Source organism: Macrobrachium nipponense, chromosome 27, assembly GCF_015104395.2.
Source record: "Macrobrachium nipponense isolate FS-2020 chromosome 27, ASM1510439v2, whole genome shotgun sequence".
NCBI classification, from domain to species: Eukaryota; Metazoa; Arthropoda; class Malacostraca; order Decapoda; family Palaemonidae; genus Macrobrachium; species Macrobrachium nipponense.
This window is the reverse complement of record NC_087216.1, coordinates 10,664,909-10,692,104: the sequence shown is the minus strand read 5'-3', so window position 1 is coordinate 10,692,104 and position 27,196 is coordinate 10,664,909. Positions and strand designations below refer to the sequence as shown.

Genomic DNA, 27,196 nt, shown 5'->3' with positions numbered 1-27,196 from the left:
CAATGATAGATTTTATCCTATTTCAGATGTTTTGAAGAGATATTCTTTTTTGGGAGAGGCAGTAGGTGGAACACTTCATAATGGAAGACGAGTTTCTTGCACTGACTTGGAACAACCATCTCTCAACTTTTGCATCATTGTTGGTGGACTTGCAGAATGAGGTATGTCCTGAAAATCATTGAAATGAAACAACCATCTCACAACTTTTTAATCCTTTTTGATGGACTTCCAGAATGAGTTATGTATTGAAAATTATTGAAGTGGATAGAATATCTAAACTTAATAGAAAACTGACTTCATGAGGCACAGTTTATTGCAAAGTAGTATTTATTTGTTTTTCTTTCAGGAAACTTATTCTGATGTGACAATCGCTTGTGGGGGTAAGCTGTATCCTGCCCATAAATTTGTATTATCAGCATGCAGTGAATATTTGCGCACAATGTTGTATGCTCATCCGAATAAGCATCCAATCTTATACCTTAAGGTAAGATATCTTTGGAATTCTGTGTAAATCAAAGGCACTTTAGCACATTAACAATATGGGCAGTTAAATAGTAGATGTACTTATGAACCCCTTGCAGCCTTTATAATGTATAATGCAGTTAAATTTAAATGCATTGACTATAAATGACTAAGCAATTTGTGTTTCATGGTATTGTGAATGCCTGGACTATTGAAGCCACATTAACCACAGCATTATTTGTGTGTGTGTGTGTGTGTGACATCTAGATGATTAATTTTTGGTATACTTTTGACTTAAAGTTGAAAAGAATTTCATTACAGTGAGTTGTCAGTGCTTGAGCTAGGCTAATTCTCCCAAAAAGTTATCACCTCAAGAACGTCATATACTTAATCAGTATTGTTTGTACAATAAAAACAACCACTGCCATACCTGATTCCAGATATTACCGAGGAGTCCTTTTACATAAGAGGTTCTGGTTTGTTACACAGGAAAAATACAAATTACTTTATAAAATTATTGTTTGTTCATGAAACTTACCTGACAGATATATATATAGCTGTATTCTCCGAAGTCCGACAGAATTTCAAAACTCGCGGCACACGCAGTGGCGGCCAGTGGTAGTACCCATTCCGCCGCTGGAGCGGATATCAGGAACCATTCCCATTTTCTATTCATATTTTTTCTGTCGCCGGTCGGTAAACACCTGTTTACAGACCTCCGCCCAGGATTTTTGGATTTGACTCGTTATAAGTATCTGGATTGACTTTTGGTTTTGACTCTGGATTGTTGGATTGGCATACGCGATAGTGGACTGTTTTTGGATTTTGGATTGGCTTTTCTATGAACGTGATGTCGGGATCAAGTTCAGTGAGCTTCAGAGTGTGTGAGAAGTGATTGCAAGGTTGAGGCTACCGAAATCATCGGTATACCCCCACACAGTATGTATGGGGTGTAGGGGGGCATGTTTTTTGTTTGCTGGAGGATGATCGTTGCATTGAATGCAAAAAGTTTGACTGAGGATGAAATGGAAGGTGTATGAATCCTATCGGCGTAAGTTGGAACGCGATAGGATCAGGAGGTCTTCCTCCAAGAGCGGTTCTACGAAAGGTAAGGGAAGTAACATTTCTCCTATTTTAACACCAGTAGAATTTGCTTCACCTAATCCTGTGTTGTTGCCTGAGGGCCCTAGTTCTGTATCTGGAGAAGGTAATGCCCTTTCTCTGATTCTAGAGTCGTTACGCACTCTAGAGTTCAAAGTGTTGGCCCTAGAAAACGGCTCGAGTAAAGTGTGTGATCGTGCCCCTAGTGTTGTGGAGGGGGCGTCAGATCGGCCCCATAATGCCTCTAGGTCTAGACCTCTGTCGGACTCCCAGAACTCAGGGAGCTGGGCATGTCGAAAGCCGCAAGAGGGTTACGGGGGCTCCCCCACCGATCTGGCGTCCCTTCGGCAGGACCTGTTTGCTACTTCGCAGGCTGCCAAGGAGCGTGCTCAGGCTCTCGCATCCTTAAGGACTGTTTTTTCGTCCTCCGAGGCGCCCTCCCCGCGCAAGGGGTGGAGCGCTCGGAGAGACTCGCGTCCGTTGAAAAGGACTTTTCCTAGGGAGGACGCTTTAACGTCCCCTCTCTCCGCTATCGTTGCGGTCTTCGCCCTGCGTCGTATGACGCGTTTCCTCCACAGAAGAGAGGTAGGACGTCCTTTTTGTCCGAGGACGACGCTGAGTAAGCGCTTCTCTCGCGCCTCGGAGAGGCAGGTTGCTGTACCTGTGAGATGGAAGGAGGCGTCCCCTCGCCCCTCGTCTTCTCGCAGGCGCAGCCCTTCACCTCCTCTCGTTTCTTCACCAACGAAGAGTATTCTTGTGTCTCTTCAAGACCAATTGTCGGCCTTAATGGCTCAGAAGACTCGCCCAGCAGCAGTTGAGCCTAAACGAAGGAAGGAGGACGCTAGGACTGCCTGTCAAGAGGACGAGGCAGTCTCCTCTCCGTCTCCTCGTTCGTCTCTGTCCTCCGCCCGCACGTCAGGACGCCTTTGAGGACGCTCGGCAGGACGCCTTGGAGGACGCTTTTGAAGACGCTCGGCAGGACGCTTTGAAGACGCTCGTCGGGATGTTTTGCTTGACGCTTTGCCTGTTGAGAAGGCTTTCGAGAGCGCCCAGAAGGACGCTTTGAAAGCGAAAGCTGGACGCTTGAGCGTAAAACGTAAGGATGCTCCTCGAGAGCGACTAAGAGTAGCCTCTCTTGACGCGCAGCGCGGTCAGGACGCTCTTCGTGGTTCGAGCTCTAAGGATCGACAGAAGGTCGGTCGCTTTGAAGAGGCTGATATTAGTCATCCTCGAAAGCCTTTGTTGAAGGCTAGACCCGTTGGGCGCACGCCCTCTCCAGAGGTTCAATCTCCTTTGCCTCTTCGGGAGGAAGGAGAGCTTAGTAGTCCGGCGGACTCAGTTGAGGAAGAACAGCCGTCAGTTTCGTCGGTTTCCGACTACAAGGTGCTGGTTCGACTTTTACGTTCTTCTTGGTGGTGAAGTTCCAGCCTGCAGCTCCCAAGTCTCCACCCTCTCAGTTTTCGTCATCGAAGTCGTGCAAGGTTCCGGAGTGGTGGAGATGAAGACTTCCTTGTCCACTAGAGAGCGTTCAAGAAGTTGCAGGATTGGATGGAACGTCGGAAGGATCAGGGCAAGTCGACTTTCGCCCTTCCTCCTTCAAGACTCAGTGGGAAAGGCGGCATTTGGTATGAGACCAAAGGTGAAGTAGGAGTTAAGATCCCGTCGTCTTCCCAAGGGACTTTGCTAAGTCTGGTCGATGCCCAGAAGAGATCTCTTTTATCGACCGCTAAGATTTCATGGACACCAACGGAGATTGACCATCACATGAAAGGTCTGTTAAGGACTCTGGAAGTCTTTAACTTTCTAGACTGGTGCCTAGGAGGTCCTGGATCTTCAATCTAGGAGTCCTGATTCTTTGAGTCTGGGGGAGCTGTCCAATGTGTTATGCTTGCTGGACAAGGCCGTCAGGGATGGTTCGGGAAGAGTTAGTGTCTCATTTCGGCACTGCTTTCCTCAAGAAGAGAGCGCTTTTTCTGCAATTTTTACAGCTAGGTCTGTTTCTGCATCGCAGAAAGCGGAGCTTCTCGTGGCACCTCTTTCGAGCCATCTCTTCCCCTAGGCTATGGTAAAGGACCTGGCAGTGAGCCTACAAGAGAAGGCTACCCAGGACCTCTTGGCCCAGTCTTCAAGACGTCCCGCAGTCCCTACCACGTCGTCGTTTGGACGACCTCCTAGGAAGGTTAAACCCTTTCGTGGCGCTCCTCCCTCGAAGAGCTGCTCCTCGAGGGAGAGGACTTGCAAGAGGAAGAGGTTCCTTCAAACCATAAATCCTCTAAGTGAGAAGAGAGTCCTTCAGATGCCGGTCGGAGCCAGGCTAAAGTTCTTTGCGGGGGCGTGGAGAGAGAGAGATACAGATGCGTGGTCCCTCAAGATAGTGGAACAGGGGTACAAGATCCCCTTTGTGGACCCTCCTCCTCTATCTACGACTCCCAGAGATCTTTCCCCGTCGTATCAAGGGGAGAAACATCAGGTTCTTTTAGATCTTTTAGATCAAATGATCAAGAAAAGAGCGATGGAGCAGGTCTTAGACCTGGGGTCACCAGGATATTACAACAGACTTTTCCTGGTACCAAAGCAGTCGTCGGGTGGCGTCCAGTCTTGGACGTAAGCAGCCTGAATCTTTTCATAGAAAAGAAAAAATTCAAGATGGAAACACCTCAGTCGGTTCTAGGAGCCTTAAGACGGGCGACTGGATGGTGTCCTTGGACCTACAGGACGCATACTTTCACGTGGCCTATCCACCCTCTTTCAAGAAAAGTTCTGAGTTTATGCTAAGGGACAAAAAGTTTTGGCAATTCCGAGCCCTTTGTTCGGGTTTAAGCACGGCTCCGATGGTATTTACCATGGCTCATGAAAAAACGTAGCGAGATGGTTACATTTCGCAGGAATAAGAGTGTCCCTGGTATTCTCGACGATTGGCTTATCAGAGCATCGTCAGAAGAAAGGTTGGTACTGAACGGACCTTCACTTCACATTGGCCTTGGCGAAGTCCCTGGGACTTCTGGTCAACCTCGAAAAGTCGCATTCTGACCCAACACAGTCCGTCGTGTATCTGGGGATTCAGATGGATTCAGTGGCTTTTCGAGCGTTTCCGTCCCAGGAACGACAGCTGCAAGGCTTAGAGAGAGTTTCGGCTTCCTGGGGAAGGAAGCTTGCTCGGCGAGGGAGTGGATGAGTCTGCTGGGGACCATTTCCTCGCTGGAAAAGTTTGTTTCCCTGGGAAGACTACACCTCAGACCTCTCCAGTTTTTCTTAGCAGACGAATGGAGAGTCAGAGAGGATCTGGATGCTGACCCACTTTTTCATCACCAAATCGGTGAAGAACCATCTAAGATGGTGGTTAGATCCTCGGAAGTTTCGAGAGGGGTTGTCCCTAAAGCTTCTGAGCCCCAGACCTAGTGTTGTTTTCCGACGCCTCGGTGGTCCGGGATGGGGAGCAACACTAGGAGGGGGTAGGAAGTGTCAGGCACCTGGAGGGGGGAACAGGTGTCCTGGCACATCAATGTGAAGGAACTAGCGGCGGTTTTCTGGCGCTACAGTTCTTCCAACAAAAGGTTGCAGAGAAAGTAGTCCAAGTCAACTCGGACAATACACCACAGCCCATTAGTCTACCTAAAGAAAAGCAGGGAGGTACACACTCCCGTCCTCTTTTTTATTTAGCGAGGGAGATTCTGCTGTGGGCAGATGCGAGACGGATAAGGATCCTGACGAGATTATCGCAGGAGTCCAGAACGTCAGAGCAGACCTTCTCAGCCGACAGGATCAGATCCTGCCGACGGAATGGACGTTGCACCAGGACGTCTGTCGAGAGCTCTGGAGACTGTGGGGGTGTCCGTTAGTCGACCTATTTGCGACGTCGAGAACAAAGAGGTTGCCTCTTTATTGCTCCCCTGTGCTGGATCCGGGAGCAGTCGCTATAGACGCTCTGCTCTGGGTACTGGTAACGAACGCTGGACTTGTATGCCTTCCCGCCATTCAAGATCATGGGGGAAGTAGTAATGGGAAGTTTCGCGGGGGGCATCGGGAGGTGGGGGGACGAGGTTGACCCTGATCGCCCCGATGTGGCCCGCGAAGGAATGGGTTTCACGGAATGGTGTAAGTCCTTCATCATAGACTTTCCGAGGACGTTTGCCCCTGGAGGAAAGATCTACTCAGACAGCCCCACTTCGCAAGATATCACCGAAACCTCTCCGCTCTGGGTCTGACTGCGTTCAGACTATCGAAAAGTTGGCCAGAGCGAGAGGTTTTTCTAAAGCAGCTGCAAAGGCGATCGCCAACGCTAGGAGGACTTCCTCGAGAGCTGTTTACCAGTCGAAGTGGGCTTCCTTCAGGGCATGGTGTAGAAAGGAGGGATTTCCTCTTCCACTACCTCTGTGAGCCAGATAGCCGATTTCCTGCTATTTTTTTAAGAAATGTGCAGAAGCTGGCTGTCCCGACCATCAAGGGATATAAGAGTATGCTGTCAGCAGTCTTCCGACACAGAGGACTAGACCTGTTGTGACAACAGAGATCTTCACGATCTCCTGGATCATTTGAGACATCCAAGATACCTCAGGCGAGGCCTCCTTCTTGGAACTTGGATTTAGTCCTTAGACTGTTAATGTCGAGTCCTTTCGAACCTCTCCATGAAGCGTCTCTTAGGAACTTGACGAAGAAGGCTCTTTTCCTAACTGCTCTGGCGACGGCGAAGAGAGTTAGCGAAATTCAAGCCATTTGTAAGCGAGTGGGCTTCAAAGGTGACAATGCGGTCTGCTCTTGAGTCCCACTTTCTTAGCAAAGAATGAAAAACCCTCCCCCCGTCGAACCCTTGGCCAAGGAGCTTTGTTGAAATTAAGGGTATGACAAGCCTTGTGGGCCAAGAACCTGAGAGAGTCCTGTGCCCTGTCAGGGCTCTAAAGTTTTATGTCCACAAGACTAAGGAAGTACGAGGTCCTCAGATAATCTCTGGTGTTCGGTAAACGGCCCAATATACCATTATCCAAGAATGCTTGGCGTTCTTTCTGAGGACGTCATTAAAGAGGCTCATTCGTCTTACCAGAAGATCGATTTGAGCCTCTTGCGAGTGAAAGCTCACGAGGTCAGAGCTGTCGCAACCTCGCTTGCCTTCCAAAGGAACATGTCGATCAAGGACATCCTTGACGCCACCTTTTGGAGGAGCAATTCAGTATTCGCCTCACATACTTGAGAGATGTGAGAACGATATACGAGGACTGTTGTTCTCTTGGGCCATACGTTTCTGCAGACACAGTCTTGGAGGCTGAAGGTAGCTCTCTCCCTATCCCTTAGTTAGGTTTAGGTTAGTTTTTAGTTGTTGTGTTTTTTGGTTGTGGTGAGGCTTTGGTGAAGACCTCCCATCTCTTAGCTTAGTGTTCAGGGGGTCTTGGATAGTTGGTCAGGTGGTGGTCAGTTGCTTCGTTGCCTCATTTGTATGGCTCTATGCTCTTGTCACATTGAGGTCACGTCCCCGTTGACAGAGCATCCAGAGCGCACCAGCACTACAGGTCTCCACCTGGCTGGCAACTCTGATTAAGCACAAGCAGGCTGAAGTGACAGTAATCACAGAGTCTACTTTGCTAACAGGTGAGGAACCAAGGTGTACATCATCTACTTAATTTAAGTTTCCTACAAATCCTATTCTGTCTCTTCCCACCATCCGAAGGTGGGATTCAGCTATATATTATATATAGTCTGTCAGGTAAGTTTCATGAACAAAAGTTATTGTTATATACAATTAAGTTTGTTCATACTTACTGGCAGATATATAATTAAGTGCCCACCCACCTCCCCTCAGGAGACAGTGGCACTGATAAAAATATGAATAGAAAATGGGAATGGTTCCTGATATCCGCCTCCCAGCGGCGGGAATGGGTACTACCACCTGGCCGCCCACTGCGTGTGCCGCGAGTTTTGAAATTCTGTCGGACTTCGGAGAATACAGCTATATATATATCTGCCAGGTAAGTATGAACAAACTTAATTGTATTATAACAATAACATTTTTATGGATTTAAAGAATATCTTTTCTTTTACTATAGGATGTACCCAGAGAAGATCTAGAAGCTATCCTTGAATTCATGTATTGTGGAACAGTGAGGGTTTCACAGTCATGTTTGGCTTCTTTACTGCACACAGCTGAGGGACTCCAAGTGAAAGGCTTGATTATTTCTGATCAGTTTAAAGGGCACTCAAACAGTAAGTTAATCCTTAGTAATATAGTGTTTAGTATACTTATTTGCATTGTGCACTTGTGAATTTGTAGACTATTTACAATTTAATTGCCAAGGTTATTGGTGTTGCAACTCATTAGACATTTTATTTTCTGTGTAATAGCAATGAAACATGAAATTTAATGGAGGAAATATTGTTTTTATACATGCAACTTACCCGGCAGATATATACTTAGCTATAGACTCCGTCGTCCCGACAGAATTCAAAACTCGCGGTACACGCTACAGGTAGGTCAGGTGATCTACCATTCCTGCCGCTGGGTGGCGGAATCCAGACCATTCCCGTTTTCTGAGCCAGATTTTCTCTGTTGCTGAGGCCGGCAACAACTGTTGTTTGGTCTCTCCTGATTGGAATTCTGCTCATTTGCCGAGAATTGGTTGGACTCATTTGGTGAAGTACTCTTGTTTGTTCTCGGGATTGGTATACGCTTATTTTGGACTGGATTAGGACTTGGATTTGGTTTTTTCTATTAATATGGCTGAAGTTAAGGTAACACCTAAGTTTAGGGTGTGTGCAAGGGACGAATGCAGAACTAGATTGTTTAAAGCAGAGGTAGATCCTCATAGACTTTGTATTAAATGTAGAGGTTCTGAATGTGCATTTGATAGAACTTGTGCTGAATGTGAAGGGCTTACGGAGCAAGGATGGAAGGATTTAGCTTCTTATATTAAGAAAAGAGAGAAGGATAGAGCTAGGAAAGCTTCAGCTAGAAGCTCGAGTAGATCCTGTTCTTTTGAGCCTGAATTAGAAACTAACAAGCTAGATGATGTTTCTCCCATAACCTCAGCCCCTTCTCCCTGTGTTGAATCTAAGGATTCATTTTCAGAAATGGAAAGAATGAGATCCTCGATCAGGGAGCTTCAGGATCAGCTTAAAGCTATGGAAACACAAGGTAAGAGTGTCAGTGAATACAGTGACCCGCATTGGTAGTTGGACACGGGGGGTCGTCTGATCGGCTCCGCATTGCTCCTAGGCCTAGACCGCTTCCAAACTCCCAGACCAGGGGAGGAGAGGAGGAATGTCAAAAGCCGCAGGGAGGATGTGGAGCATCCCCAACGATCAGGCGTCCCTACGGCAGATCCTGAAGTAACGACCCAGGCTGCCTTGGATAGCCGTAGAAAAGGCATCCCTGGAAGAGTGTTTTCTGCGTCGGACTCCTCCTTGTCTAGGCGTGGATGGAGCTCTGCTTCGAAGTCTCGTCCGCTGAAGAGATCGTGGGTTGCGCTGAAAGGAGACCGCTTTTGATTCCGAGGCCCCCCCCCCCCCTGAGCACTTTCCAGAGAATTTTCCTTCGAGTAGTAAGAAGGCTAGAAGACCGTCTCCAGCGCCTCAAGACCTGACTAAACTTTTCCTGCTTAATCTACAGGAACAAATATCCTCCCTGGTAGGCGCTCTACATACGGATTCGTCTCGAAGGAAAGACTCCTCCCTCCCAGTGAAGAGATCGAAGTTTTCTTCTCCTGGTAGAAGAGAGGTTTCTCACTCTAGCAGGCGCTCGTCACCTGAGAGACACTCTCGTTCTCCCTTTAAGCGATCCTCTCCTTTGTATAGGAAGAAAGTTCCAGCGGTAGCCGCTCGCAGAGCAAACGATCAGCTACGTCTTTTCGGAGAGGTCAGGAGTCGGACTCCTCTACTGAGGATCAGGATAGGCGTCAAGAGCCTAAAGAAGCAGGATATTTCAAATGCCAGGAGTTTGACAGAGCCTAGTAGGCGCCAAGAATATAGCAGGCGTATAGAGCCTACCAGACGCCAGGAGTCTAGTGAGAGGCGTCAAGAGCCTACCAGGAGTCACGACAAGCGCCAGGAGTCAAGCAGGCGCCAGGAATCAAGCAGGCTTCAGGAGTCGAGCAGGCGTCAGGAGTCAAGTAGGCGCCAGGAGTCTAGCAGACGCCAGGAGTCGAGCAGGCGCCAGGAACCTTGTAGGAGCTTAGGTCGGAGTAAGACCCCTTCGCACTTTATGAGTTCTTCTGAGAGTAGGAGCCCTTCACCTGGTAGGAAACAGGTTCCTGAGAGGAGATCTCATGCGTTTACGAGCTCTATTGCGCCTTGTAGTAGCAAGAATTTGTCGCACGGCCACGTTCTTCTTCTTTTGACGTTTTCTTCTTTTGACAGAAGTCCCTCGATGAAGAATTACCAGTGGATGTAGTAGTCTCTGATTATAAGAGATTGTCTTTGTTGTTGTTGCAGGAGTTCGGAGATAAGCTTCAACCAGCGGATCCGCCCTCTCCAGGATCTTTGTTATCCAGCACGAAGTCTCCAAAAGCATCCTCATTTGTAAAAATGCGTCCAGCCCTTAGTATGAAAAAAGCATTCAAAGGCTTTGGAGAATGGCTTAAGAATAAAAGAGAGGCGGGCAAGACTGTTTTTTCATGCCCTCCTTCAAAGTTGATGGGTAAACCTGGAAGATGGTACGATACCCAGGAACCTATGGGCTTAGGACTGCCTTCATCTGCAGACGCAGATTACGCTTCCTTAGTAGATTCTTCAAGGAGGCGCGCTCTACTATCAGCAAAAGCTACGTGGGGGATGTGTGAACTGGACCATCTCCTAAAGGGACTCTTCAGGACACTCGAGGTATTCAATTTTATGGACTGGGCTTTGGGAGCCCTTGCGAAGAGAGCCCAAGATCCCGAATTTGTCACTATGGAGGAATTATCGAGTATATTATCTTGTCTGGACAGAGCAGTGATGGACGGTTCGGTGGAAGTGGCTGCCCTTTTTGGATCGGGAGTTTTGAAAAAGAGATCAGTGTACGGTTCTTTCCTGTCCAAGTCAGTATCTCCTCTACAGAGGTCGGCCTTGCTATATTCGCCACTTTCTAACCACCTTTTCCCACAGGACACGGTGAGGGATATAGCAAAATCCTTAACTGGTAAAGCTACACAGGATCTACTGACACAGTCAGCAAAGAGGTTCAAGCCTGCTGTTTTTTCCTTTTCCAAAAGAACGGATAAAGCACCTCTTCGAAAGCATCCCTTTCGAGGAGCCTTTCCTTCCTCCTCAAGAACCCCTTTTAGAGGTAGAAGACCGGACACCAGAGGAAGACCTTCCAGGAGACCCGCCGGGAAGGCAAAATGAAGAAGAAGTCCTCCAGATAGCGGTAGGTGCCAGACTTTCGAACTGTGCCAGAGTCTGGGCGAAGAGAGGGGCGGACAGCTGGACCCTCTCTATCCTCGAGAGAGGATACCTCATCCCCTTCAGGGAATATCCTCCCTTAACAAGAACTCCAAGGGAGTTAACAGCGAGATACAAAGATCCTGTCAAGAGTCAAGCTCTCCTGCAAGCAGTAGAACTTATGTTGCAGAAGAGGGCAATAGAACCGGTTCAAGATGTTCAAGATCTCCATTCACCAGGTTTCTACAACCGTCTATTCCTGGTACCAAAAGCCTCGGGCGGGTGGAGGCCGGTTTTGGATGTAAGTGTGCTGAACGTCTTTGTGATCAAGAAGAAGTTCTCGATGGAGACTTCTTCCTCTGTACTTTCTGTTCTTCGTCCAGGGGACTGGATGGTATCCCTGGACCTTCAAGATGCATATTTCCATGTGCCAATTCATCCGGCATCAAGGAAATACCTCAGATTCATGTCACAGGATGTCACAGGGAAGAGTTTTTCAATTTCGAGCGCTTTGCTTCGGACTGTTGACGGCCCCTCAAGTCTTCACGGGTGTCCTAAGGAATGTGGCGCATTGGCTACATTTAGAAGGAATCAGGATCTCGATGTATTTGGACGACTGGCTAATACGAGCAAAGTCGAAGGATCAGTGTCTGGAGGACCTTTCGGTAACATTAAAGATGACGCAGTCACTGGGACTCCTAGTCAACCTCGAGAAGTCCCAGCTGGATCCCCAGCAGAACATAGTTTATCTGGGGATTCAGATGGATTCTCGGGGTTTTCTAGCGTCTCCATCAACAGAGAGAATAGAACGCTGCCTTACAAAGGTGTCAGTGTTTCTAGGGAAAGAGCATTGCTCCGCGAGGGAATGGATGAGTTTGCTGGGAACCATATCCTCGTTGGAGCAGTTCGTTTCCCTAGGGAGACTGCACCTAAGACCCCTTCAGTATTATCTGAAGGAGAACTGGGATCAGAGTTCCCAGGACCTCGAAGAATCATTCAGGATCACGGACAAGATCAAGCAAGATCTTCGGTGGTGGTTAGACCCGAAGAAACTCGGTCAAGGAATATCCTTACACATAAAGAGCCCTCTCCTGAGGCGTTGTTTGCAGACTGTGCGTCGGACCGTTTAGGGTGGGTTGGGGAGCAACGTTGGGTTCGGAAGAAGTGTCGGGAACCTAGGAAGGAGCTCAGGTGTCCTGGCACATAAACAAAAAAGAGTTGAAAGCCATTCACTTAGCTCTCTTGCACTTTCAAAAACAGATCTCAGGATCGATCATTCAGGTCAATTCCGACAACACGACAGCCCTAGCGTATATCAGGAAGCAAGGGGGAACCCATTCATTCTCCCTTTACGAGACAGCGAGGGAGTTGTTGCTTTGGGCGCAAGAGAAACAGATCTCTCTGCTAACGAGATTTATTCAGGGAGAGAAATGTTTGAGCGGATCTGCTAAGCAGAAGAAACCAGTACTCCCCACCGAATGGACTCTCAACCCTCAGTGTGCGATCAGTTATGGGGGTTATGGGGAAGGCCTGAACATAGACTTGTTCGCAACCAACTGGAACAAGAGGTTGGAGAATTATTGCTCCCCGATCGCAGATCCAAGAGCAATAGCGATAGACGCCCCTCTCATGGATTGGAAGGGAATAGACGGGTACGCTTTTCCCCCCTTCAAACTAGTAGGGGAAGTAATAAGGAAGTTCGCCTCCTCAGAGGGAACGAAATTGACTTTGATCGCCCCCTTTTGGCCAGCCCTAGATTGGGTGACAGAGTTGCTGGAGTGGATGGTGGATCTTCCCAGATCGCTCCCACTAAGGAACGATCTTCTCAAACAACCCCACTTCGACAAGTATCACAAAACCTCCCGCTCTAAGTCTGACTGCCTTCAGACTATCGAAGGACTCGTTAGAGCGAGGGGGTTTTCTCGAGAAGCTTCAAAAGCAATCGCAAGAGCCAGGAGACCATCCACGTTACGGTTGTACCAGTCGAAGTGGGAGGTGTTTAGAAGATGGTGCAGGACGCATGAGGTATCCTCTTCCAGTACCTCTATAACCGACATTGCAAATTTTCTTCTTTACCTTAGAAGAAAGTGTTGGCCTAGCTGTATCTACGATCAAGGGGGTATAGAAGTATGCTGGCCTCGGTTTTTTAGGCATAGGGTCTGGATGTGTCGGCACAATAAGGACTACATGATCTTATTAAGGTCTTTTGAGACCTCAAAAAGTCAGAATAATAAGAATCCCAGTTGGAACTTGGATATAGTGCTTCATTTTCTTATGTCTGAAAAATTCGTACCTGCCAATAATTCTTCTTTTAGAGATTTGACAAGGAAGTCTCTATTCCTGTTCGCCTTAGCCACGGCAAAAAGTGAGCTTCAAGCGTTAGAAGGCAGAGTGGGTTTTAAGAAGGAGGCTGCAATTTGCTCTTTTAAGCCTCTCTTCTTAGCCAAGAACGAAAACCCATCAAAACCGTGGCCTAGAAGCTTCGAAGTGAAAGCACTCTCTTCTCTTACGGGGGAAGAACAGGAGAAGACCCTTTGTCCAGTAAGAGCTCTAAAATTTTATTTACAAAGAAAGTCTTTTTTGGGAGGTACGCAGGAAAGTCTTTGGTGTTCGGTCAAGGATCCGACAAGACCGATTTCAAAAAACGCCCTTACGTTTTTCATTAAAGACATTATAAGGAAGCGCATCTTAATTAAATGTGGTGAAGAACAATTTAAGCTCCTCAGAGTGAAAGCACACGAAGTGAGGGCCATAGCAACCTCAATGGCTTTTCATAAAACGTGGTCCCTTCAAGCCCTAATAGAGTCCACGTATTGGAAGTGTAACTCGGTGTTCGCCTCTCATTATCTAAGGGATGTGAGAGTTACTTAGGAGAAGTGCTTTTCACTGGGAGCGTATGTTTCCGCGGATTTAGTGCTGGGAGGAGGAGCTGAGGTTAATCCTAATTAGTTTAGTTTATGTAATTTTAACTTTTGTACAAGTAACTTACCCAGCAGATATATACTTAGCTTTAGACTCGGTCGTCCCGACAGAATTTCAAAACTCGCGGCACACGCGACAGGTAGGTCAGGTGATCCACCATTCCCGCCGCTGGGTGGCGGGGTCTGGAACTATTCCCGTTTTCTAAGCCATAATTTCTCTGTCGGTTGAACGGACAACACCTATTGTTCGTTCCTCCATCTTGGATTTCAACTCGTTTGCCGAGAATTTGGATTGGTTTTTTGGTGACGTATTCTGTTTTTTCTCTGGCTTGGCATACGCTTATTGTGGACTGTTTTTCGACTTTGGTTTTGACTACTCTTTCACGATGTCTGACGCTAAGGCTTCATCTATGTTTAGAGTTTGCAGTAGGGAAGATTGTAAGGTTAGGCTGCCTAAATCGGCATAGATCCTCATAGTATTTGCGCTAAATGCAGGGAGAATGAATGTTCTTTTATTAACACCTGTGTTGAATGCGAGAACCTTACGGAGCTTGAATGGAAGGAATTATCATCATATGTTAGGAAGCTTGAGAGAGATAGAGTTGAGGGAAAGGCTTCAGCTAGGTCATCTAGTAGATCTTGCTCCTTAGAACAAGAAATTAACTCTCCTTCTAACAATTTTCCCTTAGCCTCAGCTGCTTCTCCCTGTTCTGAATCCAAAGATTCTTCGTCAGAGAGGGAAAATGTAAAAGCTTCAATTAAGAAACTTCAAGCTCAGCTACGAGCTCTAAACCAAGGTAAGAGTGGTGATAGTGACTTGTGCAGTGTCCCAGTGCAGTGGAGGGGCGCTCTGACCGGTTCCTCATTGCTCCTAGGCCTAGACCTTCTTCCAAACTCCCAGACCAGGGGAGGAGGAATGTCGAAAGCCGCGGGAGGATGCAGAACATCCCCAACGGTCAGGCGTCCCTTCGGCAGATCCTGTTGTTAAGTCCCAGGCTGCCTCGGATTGCCGCAGAAAAGGCGTCCTAAAGGAGTGTTTTTCGGCCTCAGACTCTTCCTCTCCTAAACGAGGATGGAGTTCGGCCTCTCTTTCGCGCCCTTTGAAGAGAGCCTGGAAGGCTCCTAAAGGAGACGCGGCTGACTCCAGCCCAGAGCGTTTTTCCCGAGGCTTGGCTTCGGGAACCTAAGAAGACTAAACAAGAGGAGCCTTCTCTTCAGGATCCTACGAAGAAGTTTTTGGTTTAATCTGCAAGAGCAGTTAGCTTCTCTCGTAGGCGCTGCTAAGGACTCTACAAGGAGGAAGGATGTCTCGCTCCCTGTTAAGAGTTCCGCTAAGCGCCCCGCTTCGTATAGGAGAGAACCCTCACGATCTCCAGGGCGTTTATCGCCTTCGTCAAGAGACTCGTCTGATAGGAGTTGTTCTCCTGAGAGAAGACGCCCTTTGTCGCCCTATAGGCTGGTTCCCCTTCCCGAAAGCGCCTCTTGAGACGCCGCGAATCGAGCAGATTGTCTCGATCGGTTTAGGTGCAAGGAACCGGAAAACCGAGTTTAGGTATCAGGATCCTTTGGGTCTGCAGGACCAGGAGCCAGACAGGCGCAAAGAGGCAGCAAGACGCAAGAAAGGGCGTCAAGAGCCTCTTAGAACACAGGATTCAGGATGTCAGGATTCTGCTAGAAGGCAGGAATCAAGACGCTATGAGCCAGGACGCCATAGTCAGGGCGCCAGGAGTCAGGGCGCCAGGAGTCAGGGCGCCAGGAGTCAGGGCGCCAGGAGTCAGGGCGCCAGGAGTCAGGGCGCCAGGAGTCAGGGCGCCAGGAGGCAGGACGCCAGGAGTACGTTAGGCGTCAAGTGTTAGGGCGCCAAGAGCCTGTTAAGCGTCAGGAATCAGGACGCTGGGATCTTTTCAAGCGCCCTGAATCAGGACGCCAGGAGCCTAGCAAGCGCCACCGAACCTGGCGAACCTAGACAACAAGAGTCTAGTAGGCGCAAGAGTGTTTCCGACAGGCAGGAGCCTCACTCTTCGTATAGAAGTGCTAATGTCCGCTTCTCCCCTTCTCGGGAAAAGGAGTTCTTCTCCCGGGAAGAGCCAGATCACTCCAAAACGATCTCCTTCTGTGGATCAGTTGGGACCAGGTATCGGAAGACGAAGAGCAGTAGATGTAGCAGTTTCTGACTACAAGAGACTTTCTCTTTTGCTGCTAAAGGAGTTCGGAGACTCCCTTCATCCTGCGGACCCTCCTTCACCAGGATCGTTGATGTCCAGCACTAAAGCTCTCAAGTCGTCTTCCTTCGTCAAGATGCGCCCCGCTCTTTGTATGAAAAAGGCATTAAAGACTTTTTCAGAGTGGTTGACTTCCAGAAGGGAAGCGGGCAAGACAGTTTTTTTCCTGCCCTCCTTCCAAGTTAACAGGCAAACCAGGAAGGTGGTACGAGACCAAAGAACCGATGGGGTTAGGTCTTCCTTCTTCCGCAGATGCGGATTTTGCTTCCTTAGTGGACTCTTCTAGGAGGAAGTCGTTGCTGTCTGCTAAGGCAACTTGGGGCATGTGTGAGCTAGACCACCTTCTAAAGGGCCTCTTTAAAACCCTAGAAGTCTTCAACTTTATGGACTGGGCTTTGGGAGCGTTAGCGAAGAGAGCTCAGGACACTGACTTTGTTTCCATGGAGGAACTTTCGAGCGTCCTGGCTTGCCTGGACAGAGCGGTCATGGACGGTTCTGTTGAAGTTGCCTCTCTTTTTGGAACGGGAGTATTAAAGAAGAGATCTGTCTTTAGCTCTTTCTTAGCAAGAGCAGTATCACCTTTGCAAAGGACATCTCTTCTTTTTGCACCGTTATCCCCGCACCTATTTCCACAAGAGACTGTTAGAGAGGTTTCTAAATCTCTTACGGAGAAGGCAACTCAGGATCTCCTCACGCACTCAGCCAAGAAGTTTAGGCCGGCAGTGCCTATAGAGAAAAAAGAGAGACCCTCTTTTGTACAGCCCTTTCGAGGTGCCTCCTCTTCTAGAGCCCCTTCTTAGAGGTCGCAGACCAGATAGAAGGAGTTAGTACCATCTAGAAGGTCCTTCGGGAAGTCTAGATGAACAGGAAGTCCTCCAGACGAAAGTAGGCGCCAGGCTACTCCACTTTGCTAAAGTCTGGGCGCAGAAGGGAGCGGACTCCTGGTCCCTCTCTATCCTGAAAAAAAGGATACTTGATCCCCTCAGGAAAATCCTCCCCCTTGACGACAACTCCAAGGGAGTTGACCGCAAGATACTCGGATCCGGTCCGAAAGCTTGCTATGTTGCAAGCAGTGGAACAGATGATTTTCCAAGGAAGCGGTAGAACTGGTTCAAGATCTCCAGTCTCCAGGATTCTACAATCGGTCTATTCCTGGTACCGAAAGCATCGGGGGGATGGAGACCGGTTCTAGACGTCAGTGCCCTGAATTTCTTTGTATTGAAGAAGAAATTTTCAATGGAGACGTCTTCCTCTGTTCTATCTGCTCTTCGTCCAGGGGACTGGATGGTGTCCCTGGACCGCCTTCAGGATGCGTATTTCCATGTGCCAATTCATCCGGCAGCAAGGAAGTATCTGAGGTTCATGTTCCAAGGGAAAGTGTTCCAGTTCCGAGCGATGTGCTTCGGACTTTCGACTGCCCCTCAAGTCTTCACGGACATCATGAAGAATGTAGCTTTATTGGCTACATCTGGAAGGGATCAGGATCTCATTATATCTGGACGATTGGCTAATAAGAGCCCAATCGGAGAAAAAATGTCTGGAGGACCTATTAGTGACTCTAAAGTTGACAAAGTCCTTAGGACTTTTAGTAAATCACGAGAAATCCAGGCTGACTCCCCAGCAGAGTATTGTCTATCTGGGGATTCAGATGGATTCTCGGGATTTTCTAGCGTATCCTTCGCTGGAAAGGAGAGAACGCTGCTTAGAAAAGGTGTCAGTCTTCTTAAGGAAAGAACATTGTTCCGCGAGGGAATGGATGAGCTTACTTGGGACCCTCTCCTCGATGGAACAGTTCGTTTCCTTAGGAAGACTTCACCTACGACCCCTTCAATTTTATCTGAAGGAGAAGTGGGATTGGAAGTCCAACAATCTAGGAGATACATTTCCAATCTCGAAAGGGATCAAGGAGAATATCCGTTGGTGGTTAGATCCACAGAAAACTAAGCAAGGGAATCTCCCTTCGCTTACAGAACCCTCGCCTAGCGTTGTTTGCAGACGCCTCAGATTCAGGGTGGGGAGCGACCCTAGGTTCGGAAGAAGTGTCAGGCACTTGGGAAGGAGAACAAGTGTCCTGGCACATAAACAAGAAAGAGCTAACAGCCATTCATCTAGCTTTGGTTCATTTCGAGGAACAGGTCTCAGGTCTGGGGATTCAGATCACTCGGACAACACAACAGCCCTCGCTTATATAAAGAAACAAGGGGGACGCATTCCTTTTCCCTGTACGAATCAGCAAAGGATCTGCTGATTTGGGCGCAGGAAAGGAAGATCTCTCTCTCCACAAGGTTTGTGCAGGGAGAGAAAAATGTCCGGGCAGATCTGTTATGCAGAAAAGAACAAGTCCTACCCACGGAATGGACTCTCAATCCTCAGATTTGCCAAACAACTTTGGCATCTGTGGGGAAGGCCCAATATAGACCTGCTTCGCGAACCAACAAGAATCACAGATTAGAAACCTATTGCTCCCCGATCTCGATCCTCAAGCAGTAGCAGTAGACAGCTTTCTGCTAGATTGGACGGGCTTGGACGCATACGCCTTCCCTCCTTTCAAGATAGTAGGAGAAGTATTGAGGAAGTTCTCTTGCTCGGAAGGAACAAGAATGACCCTCATCGCTCCCTTCTGGCCGGCTCTCGATTGGTTCACAGAGGTGCTGGAGTGGTTAGTGGATTTTCCAAGATCGCTTCCACTAAGGAACGATCTTCTCAAACAACCCCACTTCGACAGGTTCACAAAAAAAACTCCCCGCTCTAAGTCTGACCGCCTTCAGACTGTCGAAGGACTTGTCAGAGCAAGGGGCTTTTCACGAGAAGTGGCGAAGGCTATTGCAAGAGCCAGAAGAGTCTCCACTTCAAAAGTATATTCAGTCGAAGTGGGAGGTTGTTTGTTTAGAAGATGGTGTAAGGGAAAGAAAATATCCTCCTCCAGTACCTCTGTAACTGAAATCGCAGATTTTCTCCTATATTTGAGAAAAGACTGTAACTGGCAGTTTCAACAGTGAAGGGTTACAGAAGTATGCTGGCCTCAGTTTTTCGACATAGAGGAATAGATCTGACGAATAATAAAGATCTTCATGACCTTATAAGGTCTTTTGAGACCACGAAAGAACATGTAATCAAGAAGCCTAGCTGGAACTTGGATGTGGTCCTCAAGTTCCTAATGTCGGAAAAATTCGTACCGTCTCACGCAGCTTCGTTTAGAGACTTAACTAGAAAGTCATTATTCCTTTTTGCGTTAGCAACAGCCAAGAGAATTAGCGAGTTGCAAGCTTTGGAAGGTAAAGTGGGGTTTAAGAAGGATTCAGCGATTTGCTCCTTTAAACCATTTTTTCTAGCAAAAAATGAAAATCCTCAAAGCCTTGGCCAAGAAGCTTTGAGATAAAAGGACTAGCTTCATTAAACAGGGAGAGAACTAGAAAGGACTTTGTGTCCAGTCAGGGCACTCAAGTTCTACCTGGAGAAGAAGAAGTTGCTGAAAGGTACAGAAGAAAGTCTTTGGTGCTCTGTAAGAGATCCGAAAAGAGCGATTTCTAAGAACGCTCTTACATACTTCATAAAAGATGTAATAAGGGAAGCTCACCTTAAGTGCGAAGAAGAGCATCTCAAGGTTCTCAGAGTGAGAGCTCATGAAGTGAGAGCCATAGCTACGTCTATGGCATTTCACAAAACATGGTCGCTTCAGGCTCTTATAGAGTCGACATTTTGGAGATGTAATTCGGTGTTCGCCTCGAATTACCTAAGAGACGTTAAAATTTCGTACGAAAAGTGCTTTTGCTCTGGGAGCGTATGTTTCGGCGAATTCAGTGCTGGGAGAAGGGGCTGAGGCTAATCCTTCCTATTTAGTTTAAGGCTTAAATTACTGTTTATTGGTGGTTGTTTTTATTGGTTAATTGTCAGAGGGAATAGGGACCCTCTTACAATTCATAGATTGTAACAATACTAACATGGTCAGGTGATCGGGATTGGCTTCAGTGCTCTTTGTGATTTGTTTTAATAACCTTAACTCTGTCATGTAAGAGGGCGAGTCTCCATTGATATGACATAAGGTCAAGGCTCTACCATGTAAGTGGGTCAGCCCCATTGGTACGATCCAGTATAGGCTCTGTCGCGTAAGCTAGCCCCCATTGACACGATCCAAAGAGTTATTCAACCATAGGTTCATTCCTCGTTGAAACTCTTGAGGCAAGCAGACTCATCGACAGTAGTCATGAAGTCTTCAGCCCAATAAGGTAGGAACTATGGATTATGTTATCCAAGAACATAGGTTGTTTTTTTCCCTGTTTTTTTAATGTATTTAGTTTAAGTATTATTTTGTTTTTAGCTGTCTCTTGCCCGCCACCAAGGGTGCCAATCAGCTAAGTATATATCTGCTGGGTAAGTTACTTGTACAAAAATGATATTGTTAAGATACAATAAAGTTTTGTACATACTTACCTGGCAGATTATATACGATTAATGGCCCACCCAGCCTCCCTCAGGAGACAGGTGGAAGAGAAATTATGGCTTAGAAAACGGGAATAGTTCCAAGACCCCGCCACCCCAGCGGCGGGAATGGTGGATCACCTGACCTACCTGTCGCGTGTGCCGCGAGTTTTGAAAATTGCTGTCGGGGACGACCGAGTCTAAAGCTAAGTATATATCTGCCAGGTAAGTATGTACAAAACTTTATTGTATCTTAACAATATCATATTATGGTGTTTGGTTTTTATGGTTGACTGGAAGAGGGTATAGGAATAACCCCTTTCAGTTCCTAGATTTAACATGGTTAGGAAGGTCAGGTGGTTGGGATTAACTTTTGGTCTCCCTCGTTCGTTGCATTTATGTTAAAGGCCTTAAAGCTTCTGTCATGTAAGAGGGCTAGCCCCCATTGATAAGATACAGGTCAGGCTCTGCCATGTAAGTGGGTAAGCCCCATTGGTACGATCCATGCAGGTTCTGTCGCGTAAGCGGGCTAGCCCCCATTAACATGATCCAGAAGGGCTGTTCGGTCATAGGTTGTTTACCTCGCTGAAGCTCTTGAGGCATGCAGACTAAATGACAGTAATCATGAAGTCTTCTGCCCAAACAGGTAAGAACCAAGGATTGATATCCTACAACAATTGTTGTTTCCCGTTATTAAAAATTTTTTATTTTTGTATGTATATAGCTGTCTTACCCTCCACCAAGGGTGTCAATCAGCTAAGTATATATCTGCCGGGTAAGTTGCATGTATAAAAATGATATTGTTAAGATACAATGAAGTTTTATACATACTTACCTGGCAGATATATACGATTAAGGGCCCACCCAGCCTCCCCTCAGGAGACAGGTGGAAGAGAAAATCTGGCTCAGAAAACGGGAATGGTCTGGATTCCGCCACCCAGCGGCGGGAATGGTAGATCACCTGACCTACCTGTAGCGTGTACCGCGAGTTTTGAATTCTGTCGGGACGACGGAGTCTAAAGCTAAGTATATATCTGCCAGGTAAGTATGTATAAAACTTCATTGTATCTTAACAATATCATTTTTTAATTTTGATTTGTATGGTGAACATAATGAGAATTCATTATGAGCTTATGTCTTTCAAGTAAAATGAAAGTTGTTTAATATGACTTGCGCTTATGTATTTTGTGTAATATCCCTAAGATTATATAACATAAAGGAAAAATTAAGTAAACATACTAAGAAAATTAAGAAGTAATAGAAGGAGGATTACATATATGTAACCAAACCTGATAGGAATGAGATATATGTAGTTGTCCATTGTAGGGTGTTTCAAATAGGGGTTCTAATTTATACCAACATATAAGTTTTTCTTTATTGGCTTTCCATATAAAACTTGTCAGACGGTGTATTATTACATTTGAACTGAAAGGAAGGATAATTCAAATCAGTACCTTGATGAAAACATTGCAAAATGAATAATATGATTGCAGAAAGTTAGAATATGACATCAACATGATACAGTCACAATGAACAACTAAATCATACAAGAAGTCAAGTAGTTACATGAAAATAAACAAAGCGTCCTTACCCGGTACCTCCAGAACACACACTAGGCTAATTCAATAAACAAATTCAATAAACAATCTCTTGAGAGAACCCTTGTACACTGGCATCCAAAATATGAATAAAGTCTAGGGATTTACAACTCTAAAATGTCCAAAACACTAACGTAATCTTCAGTCTACGCTTCCAAACGTTGAATCCTTCTTCAGACTTCATAGGGAGAAGTTGACTTGCCGAGTGCACGAGGTGAACTGAGCACGAAAGAGAGGTGGCAACGTTCGTTACAGCAACCCCATTACACAGAAATATCGAAGAATACAAAACTGATACAAAATATCTATCAATCATTATTACATAAATTATTTAATACAGATCAACACAAATATGATATTACCCATTTTATAATAGTAGGCAAATGAAATCTTTACTTCTGTTGGTTCATAGTTTTAAAGGTATGGAGCGCTATATTTCCTACAACCATAAGGTTTCACTTGCTAATGGGATTGGTATATACGTATTAGTTTTCTCTAAGAATTGCTAAGAAGACAATTGAAACTTTACAGTGCTTATAATGTTATGGGGTTTTGGTAAAGATTTTTGAATTTTTTTGTTATCCAGGTTGTCAATAGTATTTGCAGTATTTTTTTTCTCTCATATTTTAAGTGTGTAATTGTTCAAATGCAAGCCATTATTTTTATGTAGAACTATGTAGGGAAGTTGGAAATGTTCATAGCTAGACTCCAAAATTATCAGTTAATAGTGGTATCTGCCTAAGAAACAAAAGTTAATAAGATTGGTTAAGTGTTCCCATCTTTTTTAGAAACAAGTTAAATGGTGACTATAGTGAATAAGATGGACCCCCAATGGGGGATGTTTCTCCTCTCACATGCTTCGCTCTTCTTTTACAGTCTCAACTTTGCTGTTACAAAAAGTTTAGTGGCTTTTGCAGCAATAAGTGTAGTGATTGCTTTTCATGTTTTGCCTTTGCCTTGTTTCATTTTTATCAAGGCTAGTTGTGTTTTTTTCATGTTTTGCCTTTGCTTTGTTTCATTTTTATCAAGGCTAGTTGTGTTTTTTTATTCATTTTCTTGTCACTCATGTCACGAAATGAGTATTTCTCTGAGGATTTTTTTGCTGTAATTCTACGTATCCAAGTAGAACTAAGTTGAACTGGGTTTTCAGACTTACATTCTCCGGGATTCCTTTAACTCCTTTTGCTATTTTCAAAACCCTAAGTTAAAGTCTCTACACCTATGGATGTACAACAGTTAGTCTACTTTTCTCAGAAATCCTGTGGTCCTGTGAAGACAGTATGTAGATACATTTAATACTAATCCTTTAAGGAATGTTTTCCTCCCAGTGCTGTGTCCTGCATGTGCTTTGATAACCACCAGTTTGCGAAAAGTGACGACTCAGGAGGAAACATAAGCACTGCCAATTCTGTGATATAAGTATAAATGAGTACTTTCCATGCCTAATGGTATTACTACAGCCTACTCCAAGACTAAGCCTCCAAAAGGTCTCAACCTTCCAGTGATATTAACAGATGGATTGCCAAGTCATTGTTAAGCTGTTTCCCACATTGCAGAGTTACACCAGTGTATAATTAAGAGAAAAATACTGTTGAAATTACCTGTAATCACTGCACCCTATTTCAGTACCAGTTACCACATCGATAAACTTGTTGAAGTACGGTAAATAAGAATTTATTCACTTCCAATATGAAAAGTTGTTAAAGAATCTCTCCAACCCAGTGTCTTAAATAAATACTAATGATGTAACAGCACCAGATGTCGCTCTCACTCCCACTCCCCCCTACTTTCTATTTTTCTCTGCATTTATTTTTGATTTTTAAGAAAATAACTATAATTTTCATTTTTAAGAAAACACCATTCTTGCCCTCATCTGTGATTATTATATCTCATTTTGTTTATCAAAGGCAAATTTATTAAGATTTCATCCTCAGTTAATCTTATAGTACCTATAAGAAGAATTAAAAGAAAATTGAGGAACATAAGCCCTACAAGTTTGTCTACTTTTGGGTTTCTTTTGATGATGTGAAATCCTTATTCTGTGTCGACAGACACATCCTCCTCTCCCCTCCCCCCTTTTTTTTTAAGGAAGACACTGCCAAGTTGCTACATCTTGGAATTTATTGGACTTGCTATCAGATTACACAATGATTTTATGTTTGCCACACCCTTCTAGCAATTGTCCCTGACTTTGTCACCAAGACTTGCACTACCAGTAAATATCTCACCATTTCTCCATTTCTCATCACGTCCTTGATGGGTTTGACAACTCCAAATTTCTTGTCCGCAGACCAGTAAAGGGAGCTTTTCTGCTAGAGTACTTTGTACCTCTGATGGAGACAGATGGTTTTTCAGGTTTATGGAGGTTGTTGAAGACTTGGCAAGTTAGGTATAAGTGACTTTTCATGAGATCAGGGCCCTCCTGACTTCTATACCATGTAGATGTTATACCCATTGGGAATTGGTTGTGCTCCTGGGGGCTTTCTTCATAGCTGGACAAACTTTACCAGCAATGGAAGATACTGTACTGTCCTCTTCATGGTTAGCTGAGATCTGTTTCCTTCTTACTGTACTTTGGGGGGTGTTTTCATAACCTACAGTTCCCTATGAAACCTGCCAGATTCATCAGACCTTCACCCAAAGTCTTGAAATATTACTCTGTCAACCTCCACCTAAACTGGGATTTGGACTCTGTATGATCAATGAGTTTATGATGAAACAAATTTAACATGAAACATGTTTCCATATGGATCCATCAGTCATATATAAACTGCTCACTACCTAGCCTTTTTTTTTTTTTGGACAGTTGCTTATAGCTCCTCTTTTTTTCTCTGTCTATATACCAAAAAACTGTCTAGGCACATTACTACTATGAATGAAGGATCCATATAATAAAAGGTTTTGTATGTAAAAATATGTTTTATACCTATTATAAAAACTTATCATAATACTGTTTAAACTTTAACTGTTTTGAGCAGTGTACATGTATGCTTACTATGTGTGTTGTATTAATTTAAACAAATATTTTCAGAATTGTTTCCTGTTCCCCACAAGAGAAAGTTACTTGAAGAGAGTAAGAATACCTTGGCAAACATGTTTTTCAGAAAAATACAAGAAAAGCAGTGCAGAAGACTGCCCCTGTCCCTCCTATACTGATAAAGCAAAACCCTGCTAAAGCTACGGGATCACAAATAAATTCATGCTTGAAGGAAGCTCATAGAAGTGTCACAAAAATGATCTCCAAGTCTCCAGAAAAGGAACAAAATGATGATGAGGACGATGACGATGATGAGAGTTGTATTATAGAAGATGTGCCATGCAAGGTAAAATCTCTGTAGTACTCTGCAGTTCATAATGCATGATTAACATAGCGGGATGTTTGAAAAATTTGTTGAATATCAATTCAGATTTTAGATAGGGTAAACATTGGTAAATTAGGGTAAGCATTGGTAAATTAGAATAGCATTTGAAAATGTTAAGTGACATGTTTTTTCACTTTGTATCAAGATATTCATTGTTCCATCTCTGTAGATTAGCAAAATTTTAAAAAGTGCAATGATTGTATGCGGGTCTGTGTGCACTAATGGTTATATATATGTTAAAATTTTGTATTTCAGAATCTTTTACTTTATGATCAGTACAGTGGTGATGTATCATATCATATCATTTATCATATCATTCTCATATATCGTATCATTCTCAGAGGTCTGGATAAACTAATCCTTTATTATGCATCGTATCATTGGGAGTGCTGCCAAGAGAGCATAATCTCAAAGACCTCCTTACTGCTAGAATTATAGTTAACAGCAGGACATCTGTGGAAACTAAATTTGCATTATATATTTTAGAATGAAATGGGTAAGAATATTGTTAATTTGCGAGTATACAGCATAACACTGTGTCATCAATGTATATGCAAGATCTGAGATCTTTTTAAAATGATAGAATTAAAGAGCCAGCTGTGTCAGAGACTGTTTTCTCAACTTATTTAACAAAAAACCCATTTCTTCTAATTAGCCTATTTTGTGGTCAGTGAAATAACCCAGACAACTCGGTTCTCCAAAAGAAAAGCAATACATATAGTAGTTGAAAGGTACCTTAAAGGTAACTCTGAGTAAGCACTGATCCAACATTTCACAAGAATCTCAGACATTCATCTTTCCAGAAGGATTTATATTTGCTTGAAGATTCATCATCATTCCATCAGCTGTTCCTTCTTTGGGTGTCCAGTATTACTGTGTTGTTTCACTTCTGGAAGTATTGTGATTTCTTCCAGTTTTCCATCATAGACTGTTCTGCTGAATCTAGTCATATCCATCACAGTGATCAGTCATTGTGTTTCACTAAGTTTTGCTTCTTTAGGAAGACACTTACTTTATTCGAGCCAATTGATATTTCTTTATTTTTGTTTGTCCGAACTTTCATTTAATAGTTGGCTTGCTGGTTAGTCTAGTTTCACTAAATTAGGTTTTAGCTGGTTGGGCTGACTTGGGGATATTTTGTGGGTTCAAGTAAGTTATCTTGTTCTATAGTCTTTTGTACTTTAGCATGCATTTCTTTTTTTACACTTACTCTGCAGGTAACATTATTGGTTTGCGCATATGAAAAAAAAAGGAACTGTATTGATATAGTAAGAAGACTTTTTCATGTGAGCCATTTTGCTAATTTTGCATACTAGAGTATTCCTGTAAAGTTTTCAACCATTTACCATCTGTCCTGAATGAGTAACAACGAATGATTTTTTTAAGTTTTGAAAAGGTGAATATTAATAAAACCTAAGAAACTGTTAATATGCATTGAAAATTTAAGGTTACTTTAAAAATAATACTTGGATATTTGAACTACCATGATTTTTCACTGGCTATTTTCCATCCTGTCTCATCCATCATTTACATATAATATTTTCATGATTTGTTTGCTTTTTCAGAGTCAACAGATAAACAGTTATTCCCCCATCAAAGAAAGAACTCATATAGAATGGAAGAGTAAGAAATATATGAAGATTGAATCAGATGCTCACAATAAAAGTAATGATGCAATAGAAGATATTGACATGGAAGACAGCTCTGAGGCTTTGCCTTGCACAAAACCAATTGGGGATAACCAGAAAGAGGCTTCTGTGCAGGGTCAG

The 27,196-nt window shown here is 44.7% G+C and overlaps 1 protein-coding gene across 1 annotated transcript; it reads left to right on the top strand.

The window, feature by feature from the left end:
• Positions 1-27,196, top strand: LOC135200820 (longitudinals lacking protein-like). The gene is made up of 5 exons (XM_064229494.1): positions 1-161; positions 347-484; positions 7,599-7,755; positions 25,097-25,388; positions 26,993-27,196. The coding sequence occupies exons 1-4, from the start codon at positions 81-83 to the stop codon at positions 25,219-25,221; spliced, it is 501 nt and encodes a 166-aa protein (XP_064085564.1). The 5' UTR covers positions 1-80; the 3' UTR covers positions 25,222-25,388; positions 26,993-27,196.

Excerpts from the sequence above, each read along its gene's own strand:
- LOC135200820 (XM_064229494.1), top strand. The coding sequence starts at position 81 with ATGGAAGACGAGTTTCTTGCACTGACTTGGAACAACCATCTCTCAACT. Across the intron at positions 485-7,598 it reads ATCCAATCTTATACCTTAAG|GATGTACCCAGAGAAGATCT; the intron begins GTAAGATATCTT and ends CTTTTACTATAG. Across the intron at positions 7,756-25,096 it reads GTTTAAAGGGCACTCAAACA|AATTGTTTCCTGTTCCCCAC; the intron begins GTAAGTTAATCC and ends AAATATTTTCAG.